We start from the raw sequence: 11,470 nt of genomic DNA on the forward strand, positions 1-11,470 counted from the left end.
CATTGACTTTGAAGGGATTCAGATTAAAGTTTGCGTTTTCCAGAACGCATGATGGGTTTGACAAACTCAAACCCAGGCACATCCCTAATTGTAATACTGCCACATACATTCGTTAATAAAGGATTATTTTAGAGAAAAAGAAGTAGATGCTATGCTCTGAAAACAATGTCACAGAGCACTACACTTAACATTCTATGTAGTGCATACCTCAGACATACTCATCTGTAATTTTTGCTGTATGTGACATACTGCACACTGTAAGCTGTGTTTTTGCATAGTCCTTACCCCGGAACGCCTCAGCATTTTCAAGAGTGTACAAGTCTTTCACAATCCTAGCAGTACTTCCAAAATTTTTACAATTTAACATCAGAATTCACATTTAAAATATTTTGACCAATAATTCTTACTATATAAAAACTTAGCAATAATGTCTAGCATAGTTAGCCATCCAGGATCCATAATCAGCCATCCACTTGCAAGATCATCCAGTAAGGTAAAAGCTGGAGAAGGAATCACATGCCTGTTATTAAAAGTCCACTTTCCCAAAATAATTTTCACAAAACCCTCTATGGAGTATTAACAAGCTTGGTGTACACTTTACAAAAGTGGCATCAGCCCCATATTGTGGATCTTTCTGCTCTTGTTAATCGCTTCTCGACCACCCTATAGCAGAACTACTGCTACAGGGTGGCAGGGCTGCGCAAAATCATGTATATATGTGATTTTGTATTTCTGGGTAGGGGGCACGCACCCGCCTCACATTAGTAACTTCAACTGTCGATCACTGGGTCCTGGCCGTTGATTCCCTGTTGGCACCTGGCGATCTCTCCCCTGTCAGCTCCAGCACTCTGCTTTGTATGGCTCTGCATAGCAGAGCCATACAAAGCAGAGTGCTTACATAGTAAAGCACAGCACACAGTAAAACACACACAGCACACAGTTAACCCTTTGATCACCCCAGATGTTAACCCCTTCCTGCCCCGTGTCATTAGCACAGTGTCATTTTATTAGCACTGATGTCAGTGACAGTCAGTTCCCCCCAGTGTCAGAATGCCCGCTAAAGTCCCGCAGTCCCGTTATAAGTAGCTGATCACCTCCATTACTAGTGTGTATATATATATATATATATATATATATATATATATAAAAAATTCCAGTATATATACCGCTATTTGTAGACGCTATAACTTTCATGCAAACCAATTAATTTACACGTATTGGGATTTTTTTTTTTAGCAATACATTTTGGCCTAAATTTATGATGAAATTTCATTTTTAAATTTTTTTTACTGGACATGTTTAATAACAAAAAGTCAAAAATATAATTTTTTCTCAAAATTTTCGGTCTTTTTATGTTTATAGCTCAAATAATAAAAAACGCACAGGCGATCAAATACCACCGAAAGAAAGTTCCATTTGTAGAAAAAAAAGGACGTAAATTTCATTTGGGTACAGTGCTGCAGGAACGCGCAGGACTGTGTCAGTTAGAGTCACATAGCACCGTATCACAAAAAATGGCCTGGACAGGAAGGGCGATAAATCCTCTGGAGGGCAAGTGGTTAATAATAAGGGAATGTTAACCCTTTCATGAAGAAGGGTAAAATAAATCCTAATGTCTGAACACAATTTTGCAGCTTTGATATGTTTTAGTAAAACTTCACATATCATTGCAACTACTTCCATTTATACCTTGCTTTTTTTGGTGCAGATTTGGCTTTCATTTGATGGTTAATGGTAATAAATAAGTCCTGACTGTTTTTATTATCAAAGAAAACTCTCCTAAAATGGAAAAAAAATGTTTTTTTTTTAATGTAGCTGTGTATTTCTTGCTATAAATTCCTCTGCTACTGATGATTAAAGGGTTACCATATGCGCGTGTTATTTGTTGTTTCTACCTGTAGCAGGGCTCAGAAATAATGGAGTGAATTTTATTGTTTTTATCCTACCTAAAACACACTGACATAAACTGACACTGATACTAATTTAAAGCAGAACAACAGCTCCCTACCCAGCCGCTGACATCTTCAGGCGGCCAGCTTCCGAGTCTCAATCTCCAGCCACTGTCATTGGCCGGGTGATGATGATGTCACTCTTGTTCATGCGCGGGAGTTCAGTTAGCTTCGGTATAGCTGAATATGTACAGTGAGTTGCACATGCACGGCTCATTGTACAAGGGTGGACAGACAGGTAAGTAGTTTTTATGCAGAAAAGACAAAGCATGTCTCTTCTGCATTAAAAATCCTGCCTGTCTGCCCATTTTAACTACTTAGCCTAAAGTTTCACTTTAACCGCCTTAGCGGTATTCCTGAGTGTAGCTCGGGGTAAAATTTGAGTACCAAGAGTGGTAACCCCGAGCTACACTCGGGATTACCATGCGGCGTTGCTCAGGGAGTCCCTGCAGCACTTACCTTGTCCTTCGCTCCCACGATGTGCCCCCTGCAGCGTCCTCGGCCATCTCCTCCGGCCGATGCCGGCATCCGGCTTCCGTGTTCCCGTCCCTGTGACGTCGGGATGTACGGGCGCCGGAAACGGCGGCAAATTTGAAATTTTTAAAAAATGTCATTTTTTAAAAATGATTATTACATAGCAAAACATTGCTGTTTCAATGCATTTCACATACATTTTGTCCCTACTGCTTTGTCCTGTGCCTAGCCTGCATTTTGACTGTTCTTTCTGCCTGGAAACGTAGAAAAGTCCATGGCGTCCAAAAAGCGTCCCTTTACGTCAAAAGCGGTTTTAGTAGCGATAGTAAATCAGAACCACTTGCAGAATTGAGTGATAATGATTTGTGGGGAAATTCGTCATCAGACACTGAAAACGATTTTGCAACTTTGCTCAGCGATGTGCGAATTTGCCTCTGTATTTCAAATTTCAGTGTTTTTGGTTTGATTATATTATTGAATTAAATTTATTATTATTATATTATTATTTTTTATGATTATTTATTAAATTATAATTTATGATTTCGTATTTCAAATTTTATCCTACCCGGGATGTTTACTAGACTCTTGTTCGTACAGATTTCAGTGAGTTATTCCTAAAAATTACAGCCTACAATAAAAAACTACATATTTCCATTCAAAAAAATGGTACCGCTTTCAGCACACAAAATCGGAAATAATCAGACTACCGAGGAGGTTAAGAAAATGCTTTTTTAAAAGTTATAATAAACCCAAAGGCAACATTTATTATACTTTACAGGAGTGCTTACAATCATCAGCTTTTATTTATTTATGTAAAACCTTTATCTCAAAAGGAACAAAACTGCTAGTTCCTCTAACACTCCCCCCCCATCCAGACTGACAATGTTGCTGTCCAAATATGCACCCTGTGCTCCTTTATTCAGTGTGGGGGCACTCTTACACAGAAGGTATGCTACTGACTAGTGGCGGAACTACCAGGGTCACAGAAGTCGCACTTGCAACTGGGCCCTGGCGTTCTGCCACCGTAAGGGGGCCCAAGCAGTGTTGCCGACTTCCCATTATGTTCTACAGACAGGAAAATCAGTCTGTGAATGTCCAGTGGCTGCAGTGAAGCCAAGTATCTCTGGCATTCTCCCAGCCCAGTGAGCACACTCCCCCTCCCCTCACAGATGGGAGAGCAGAGAGGACAACAGCTCCTCCTCCTCCCCCGCCCCTGTTCCTCCTCTGTCTGCCCAGCCTGCCCACACTCCTATCCCAATGTGTAGCTGTACTGAAGAGAGAGGAGATGTGGGTGGGAAATTTGAAAACAGTAGTAGGCAGCTACACATCCCTGGCTGTGTCAATGATGATGATGCCTGAGCCACCAGCTAGCAGCCTTAGCCCTTGGGTGAGTGAACATTGAATAGTGCAGTACACTGTGATCTATGAACTGTCCCTATCTCCCTTCCTTCTCTCCCCCATCTGCCCCCCCCCCCTCCCCCCTCCACTTCTCTGTTCTTCCAAGAGTTTCACAAGCTTTCTGTTCCAGTTAGGCAGGATACACATTGGTCGCTTTTTTTTTCCCATTCAACTATTAGGTTGAATGGAAAAATAAAACACTACCCTGGTAGTTCCACCACATTCTAGGAGGTGGAATGACCAGGGTCACCAGTGGCCAAACACCCAGGGTTGCTGTCATGCCCCTGCTATTGACAGCGCTGGTCTCTGTCTCTATGGCAGTGGTGGCAGCAAATTAGAACCCACTGCTGGCTACTTTATGGGGCTGATGGGTGCTTGGTTATACACAGCTTAGCAGCGGTGACGCTGCATAGCCTTTTCTGACATGCTGATTGGGATGCAATCCAGGTGATGCTCCTGATTGGATCTAATATTAAATATGTTTATTTATTAATATGAAATATTTATTTATTGATCAGAGCCCTCACCTTACATGCAAGAAGTCCATTTGGTTTTTAAACATATGGTTGATATATGCAGTGCTCAAAAAAATTAAAGGATAGCTGTTTAATCAGAGTATAGCATCAAGTCAATTAAACTCCTGGGATATTGATCAGGTCAGTTAAGTAGCAGAGGGGGTAGTTAATCAGTTTTAGCTGCTTTGGTGTTAATAAAATTAACAACAGGTGCCCTAGGCTGGCAACAATGAAACAACCCCCAAAACAGGAATGGTTTTACAAGTGGAGGCCACTGATATTTTTTTCCCTACTCATTTTTTCTGACTGTTTTTCACTAGTTTTGCATTTTGCTAGGGTCAGTGTCACTGTCAGTAGCATGAGATGATACCTGGACCATACAGAGGTTGCACAGGCAGTCCAACTCCTCCAGGATGGCACATCCATATGTGTCATTGCCAGAAGGTTTGCTGTGTCTCCCAGTACAGTCTCAAGTGCATGGAGGAGATTCCAGGAGACAGGCAGTTACTCTAGGAGAGCTGGACAGGGCCATAGAAGGTACTTAACCCATCAGCAGGACTGGTATCTGCTCCTTTGTGCAAGGAGAACAAGGATGAGCACTGCTAGAGCCCTACAAAATGACCTGCAGCAGGTCACTGGTGTGAATGTCTCTGACCAAACAATCAGAAACAGAATTCATGAGGGTTGGCTGAGGGCCCAACGTCCTCTAGTAGGTCCTTTGCTCACTGCCCAGCAACATAGAGCTTGATTGGCATTTGGCATTGAACCCCAGAATTGGCAGGTCTGCCACTGGCGCCCTGTGCTTTTCACAGATAAAAGCAGGTTCACCCTGAGCGTATGTGACAGACATGAAAGGGTCTGGAGACGTTGGGGAGAACGTTATGCTGCTTGTAACATCATTCAGCATGACTGTTTTGGTGGTGGGTCAGTGATGGTCTGGAGAAGCATATTTATGGAGGGACGCACATACCTCTACAGGCTAGACAATGGCACCCTGACTGCCATTAGATATTGGGATGAAATCCTTGGATCTATTGTCAGACCTTACGCTGGTGCAGTGGGGCCTGGGTTCCTCCTGTTGCACGACAATGCCCGACCTCATGTGGCGAGAGTATGCAGGCAGTTCCTGGAGGATGAAGGAATTGATACCATTGAATGCCTCCCATGCCAGCCTGACCTAAATCAGATAAATGGATCACCTCTGGGATATCATGTTTCAGTCCATCCGAAGCCGCCAGGTTGCACCTCAGACTGTCCAGGAGCTCAGTGATGCCCTGGTCCAGATCTGGGAGGAAATACCCCAGGACACCATCTGTCATCTCATTAGGAGCATGCCCCCATGTTGTCTTGATTCTAATAAATACAATGTTTATGTATTTGATCTGACTGGGATCATCACCTGTATCACATCCCAATCAGCATGTCAACATAGAAGGTTATGCATTGTTACCACTGCTAGGTGACTGGCTGGGGGCACAGCTATCTACAACCAGTGCCATCCTTACCCTGCATGCACCCATCAGCCCCTTAGTGTAACCAGCACTGGGGCCTAATAGACTGCCGCAGCTGCCATGCAGACAGAGACACCAGACTAGCACTGTCAATAGCAAGGGCAGGACAGCAAGATGAGGCTGGGGACCTCCATGGTAGCAGATTGCCAGTGCCCAGGTACCAAGTGCGAACTTTGCAGCCCTGGTAGTTTTGCCACTGCGTTGGACTCTTATATGGAGTTTCCGGCTGTGCTGGTGGCATATCTCTTGCTTTCTGCCAATGTGAAGGGGACCCAAGATGGTAGAAAGGGGCTCACTGCAGAACATGTGAAAGGGCTCGGGGACCAGTGTTGAGGACTGCGGGATCAGTGGAAGGGACCCTGGGATCAATGGTGGGGGGAGTCAGGGGGCCTTTGAAGGTTTCTTGCACCAGGGCCCTGAAGGTTCTAGGTATGCCTCTGCTACTGACCAGATCAACAGGTGAAAACAGAGGGAAGAAAGCCTAAAAAATAAACTAATGCAGGCATCGAATCTAATGATTGGTAAGCTGCAATATATTACATTTCTGATTTTGGGTTTATTACCACTAATGACCCTATCTCTAACCCTGACACTGACCTAGATCAAACCCTTATTTTTATTTCTTTTTAATTTGCATGCACACTTTGGTTTGTTTATATTTTTCTCTGCGAACAAAGATACAATGGGGTTGATTTACTATAGGCAAATAGGCTGTGCACAGAGGCGTCCCTAGGGTTGGTGTCACCCGGTGCGGTAACATGTGGTGTCACCCCTCCAGAGAGGAAGGAGCGGTGCCGGGGTAGCGGTAAAATGCGTATCCCGACCCGTGAAGATATGTATCCCCTGAAACAACTGCGCATGTGCTGGTTTCAGGCCGAAGAAGCCGATCTCCGACTTTAGCACAGAGCTGCCACAGTTAACCCCTTACAGGCTGCAAATTGCTGAAGCTGGTCCCGTGGATCACTATGGGTTGCAAGATCAGGTAACCCCATATAAGTTGGAGATCAGCGATCGGCTTCTTCGGCCTGAAACAGGCACATGCGCAGTTGCTTCAGGAGATACATATCTTCACGGTTCTGAGATACTCATTTAACCACTACACCGGGGGGCAGCTGTCACTGTGCCGGGAATCCGGGATCATCCCAATAACTGGCTAGGACCTTCACAGAGCCCAGAAGCTGGGCAACAGGTGCGGCTCGCACCCCCCGCACCCCCTAGGGATGCCACTGGCTGTGCACTGTTTGGAAGTGCACTGAAAGTGCAGTTGCTCTAGATCTGAGGGAAACATGCAAGGAAAATTAAAAAAACAGCATTTTTGCTTGCACGTTGGATGAAAGAAATTAACAGAGCTTCACCTCATTTCAGAGCTTCCCCTCGGATCTAAAGCAACTGCACTTGCAGTGCACAGTGTATTTATCTTTAGTAAATTGACCCCAATGCATGAAAAAACCCACACGGGGCAAACCCATGCCATACATGTATGACAAAACATGTAGGGCGGAGCTTGATAGCGCTACACTTGTCCTCTGAGAAGGAATTGCTTTTTGCTGAGATTTGAAGTGCCATACACATGGTTTTTATGTAAGTGCAATTTTAAATGTTTTTTTTACCTAATAAATATGGTGTTATGCTATGGAAGTTTCCCTTTGATGTTTTTACGGTGGTGAAGGAGTACTGTGGAGGTTCTGGAGGAGTTTTGCGCAAACGATTGATCTAGAGGTGTCTCCACTATGGAGTCTGTCATCAGCGTGTAGAGGTGTCAAGACCACACAGACGGCCAACTTTCCTGCAGGAGAGTGCTGCAATATTTAACCTACCATTCCAGGTGGTCAATTATCTGTGGTGAGTGGGGCTCTGGAGGGGGAGCACTAATTGGAACACTACACACAGAGAATTGCTATGTATAAGAAGGTTTATTACTGTATCACTTTACATTCACACTGGATGTGGATGGGGGTTTCTTTGGGATTGTTTTGGAACTTTCAATTGTTTTGGAACTTTTATATGTTTGCACATTATTGGGATATATATATAACAATACTGTATATATATAGTTTTATACAATTTAACTGTATACACAGTTTATGGCATCGTATATGTGCTATTTTTAGCACTATTGTCCTTTAAGCTCCTTTTATTTACTTATTGGTTTATTTAGGATTTAGTCACTGTGGAGGAGGGATATAATTGCCAGTCCACGGGGCATTATAGCACATGCACATTTGTGGGGACTCTTTATGTAGTAGGGAGTTCATTCATTTATTTATTAATTATTTAAAGTCGTTTTTGGGAGAGGCAGCGCAGCAATTTTTATGAGTGCATGGATTGTGTTAACGTTTTTCAATGAAAGAATAAAAAAAAAACATTAAATCGCTCAATAAACTTTGACTGGAGAGATTCCCATGGTCATTGCTCATATTGGCATTGTGAATTGATATATTTATTTGATAAGAAGAACTGCAGTTACATTGTGGTGCTCTTGTCTATTACAAAACAGGAACATGCATAATATTTGAAAGTTTGGAGTCATTTCTGACATCCAGCATATAATATCACAGCAAACCCCAAAACTTTACAGCACTTTGCCAACTTAAAACATCAAGCCATCATTGTCTTTCATCACAAAAGAATAACATTTCAGTTTGAATTCAAGTTGCTCTGTATAGTGCTATTTGGTGATATACAATAGCAATGTGTAATAATTTTTTATCAAGAAAACATTGTTTTTGGGTAAATATGTAAAAAATTCAGGATATGTTCACAAGGGACGTTTAAAACTGAGATTGCAGGAGTTTGTTCTTTTCAATCACACAGCTGACTTCCTTTCCAAGAGCTCCAGTGAAGAAAACTAGTACATGCAATTTTTTTTTTGGAGGGTGGGGGTTCCCTCTGTTGGTTGCCCATGCAGAGTAATAGACTACACGTAAATTCATTTCTGTGAAGACAATGAAACATTTTTTATACAGAGACCTAACAGTTTATGTATTCTCTCTTACATATTGCATGTCATTCATTTTAATAATATATAGAATAGCAGTCCTGTAATTTCTTGACCGTAACTTGTAAGACTGGTAAGCCTTTATAATGTCTCTAGGGCTTTAAGTCCCCTTTCATATGTGGTTGACTCAGGCTCTAATCTGCCTGCTCAGCAGGGGATCTGTCCATTGATGACAGATACATGTCCTCTCCGCCTTTTCAGAGTGGACATGGACAGAGCTCGCTGTCCTCTATGGGCGATCTGATCATCTAAATGGATGGGGAAGGAATCCCCTATCTGTTTCTTTCTTTAGTGGATCAGATCGTTGTAGGTGCGTGTAATTGCAGACATGTCCATTTCTATTCACGTCTCCATAGAGGAGAATAAATGGATGATCGGGTCCACCTGAAAAATGGACAGGTGGACCTGATCGGAATGTCCATATGAAGGGACCTTACAGTTGCAAAGACCATTATGGGGGCTAAATTATTATAAGACACTGCACTTTGTTCATTTATAATTGGCTTATTAAATAAGTCTACTAGTATGCATATAAAATGAAAGTATTATTTCTAATTGTATTTCACAGTATTCAAGTAAGTTATATCTAGTTTCCTGCCCCATCCTGTCATAATTTAAAATAACGTTAAATAGCTATGCATAGGGGTTGATTTACTAAAGGCGAATAGGCTGTGCACTGCAAGTGCACTTCAAGTGCCATTGGAAGTGTACTGCAAGTGTACAGAAAGTGCAGTTGCTCTAGATCTGAGGGGAATATGCAAGGAAAATAAAAAAGCAGCATTTTTGTTTACCCTTGACTTGGTGAAAGAAATCAGCAAAGCTTCGCCTTTTCAGAGCTTCCCCTCAGACATAAAGCAACTGCACTTGCAGTGCACAGTATATTTACCATTAGTAAATCAACCCCATAGTGTTTAAACAAACACTGAACTGCCACGCATGTGTGAACTGTATGTGAAATCATATTAGATTTGTGTGTTATAATGATTATCTCGTAAAACAAATGTAAGTTTGTAAAAACTAGGGATACCATTTCTAAATAAGTATACATCCACGTGTAATTATTTTTCTTAATGCATCATGGACCTCTCTGTTTCGAAGTGTGTATACTATTGGATTCAGTAATGGAATTACAATAGCGTAAGATACAGACACAAACTTATCCATGTGCAAAGTGTACTGAGTGGTTGGGCGGATATGAATAAAAACTATTGTGCTATAATAGGTCAAGACAACTGTCAAATGAGAGACACAGGTGGAAAATGCCTTTCTTCTACTTAATAGAGATGGAAGACGACTGATTGTCTTTATTATATGTACATATGAAAGAGTGGTAAAGAGAAAAGAGTAAAGTATAATAATCCAAGCAAAAGCATACAAAATCACATCTGTACCAAATGTTTTATTGCAGGAGATGCTTAATAATGCAACAAAGTCACAAAAAAAGTGATTAATGACTCTTGGACCACAAAATAAAAGTCTAGAGCTGGGAATGGTTAATAAGAAACTGCTGGAAAAGCCACAAATCCAGGAAAACATTGCCATCTGATTGCATAGTTTTCTAGTCATAATAGAGTTATAACGTAGTGGATTACATATTGCTAAATATCTGTCATATCCCATCATGGAAAGGAAGAACAGCTCAGAGAATCCTAATGCAAAAAAGAAATAGATCTGTGTGATGCAGCCTTTATAAGAAATTATGTTGTTGTCAACTATGAAGTCCACTAGCATTTTTGGAACAGTAGAAGTGATATACCAGATCTCAAGAAAAGAAAAGTGGCACAAAAATATGTACATAGGAATCTTCCTGAGATTGAATTCTAATGTTATAGTCCCAATAATGAGCAGGTTTGCAGAAATGGTAAGGAGGTAGAAGCCTAATAAGACCACAAATAGAAGTAATTGCAGTTCCTTGCTGCTGGGAATTCCCAACAGTATAAACTCTGCCATTTGGCTTTCATTTCCGGTATTCATCCCTTCATAATGTAAAGCACCTAGAAGAAAATGATCATAGAAATGGATAAAAGAAGTTTCAAACTTTATAACAAGAAAAAAGTGGTCGTTCTACAAATACTACAAACAATGCTTTCAAATTTCCTCATTTATAATTGTTTGTTTACTACTGTTAGAAAGTACTTTTTCATTCAATTTCTTTTTAGAAAAGGTTACCCAGACTGCAGTTTCTGTATTTTGGAGCACTATAAGTATTACAGACTGAATCCTATATTTCTAGTCTTTCTTGGATAAGAATGAGGGACACCCTTTCGCAAAAAGCAAGTAGGCAAAGAGAACATCCTGCCAAGCCCTCGTTGTATGAACCATAAAGAATGGATATAAATCTTACTCAACCTAACCTCAATTCCGCCTACCAATTTATTCTCCTCCAGTTCTGTCTCTAGATCACATTCCCAGCAGCCAATCCTCAATGGGGTGGCTCCCAACCCTAAAGGGACTTTTACACTCCCCTTCCCCTGCCTCATGCTGTATTTCATGGCACATTTTTATGCCAAACATTTAATTAAATCATGTTCACAAGATTTAAAGATAGCAACTAAACACTTAAATTTGCTGTCAGCGAGTCCTCCAGTGCTATAGAAGGGAAAGGCTTCTCAGGTTTCAAAATTT

At 41.5% G+C, this 11,470-nt stretch overlaps 1 protein-coding gene across 1 annotated transcript; it reads right to left on the bottom strand.

Moving 5' to 3' along the window:
• Window positions 1-9,877: 9,877 nt before the first annotated feature.
• On the bottom strand, window positions 9,878-10,825 carry LOC149454823 (olfactory receptor 6F1-like). The gene has a single exon (XM_089686984.1). It carries the CDS (start codon window positions 10,817-10,819, stop codon window positions 9,878-9,880), a length of 942 nt encoding a protein of 313 aa, XP_089543110.1. The 5' UTR covers window positions 10,820-10,825.
• Window positions 10,826-11,470: the final 645 nt, after the last annotated feature.

The sequence above is a fragment of the Staurois parvus genome, unplaced genomic scaffold (genome assembly GCF_062004578.1).
Source record: "Staurois parvus isolate SC_StPar_1 unplaced genomic scaffold, SC_StPar_1.0 ptg000415l, whole genome shotgun sequence".
Classification (NCBI taxonomy): Eukaryota; Metazoa; Chordata; class Amphibia; order Anura; family Ranidae; genus Staurois; species Staurois parvus.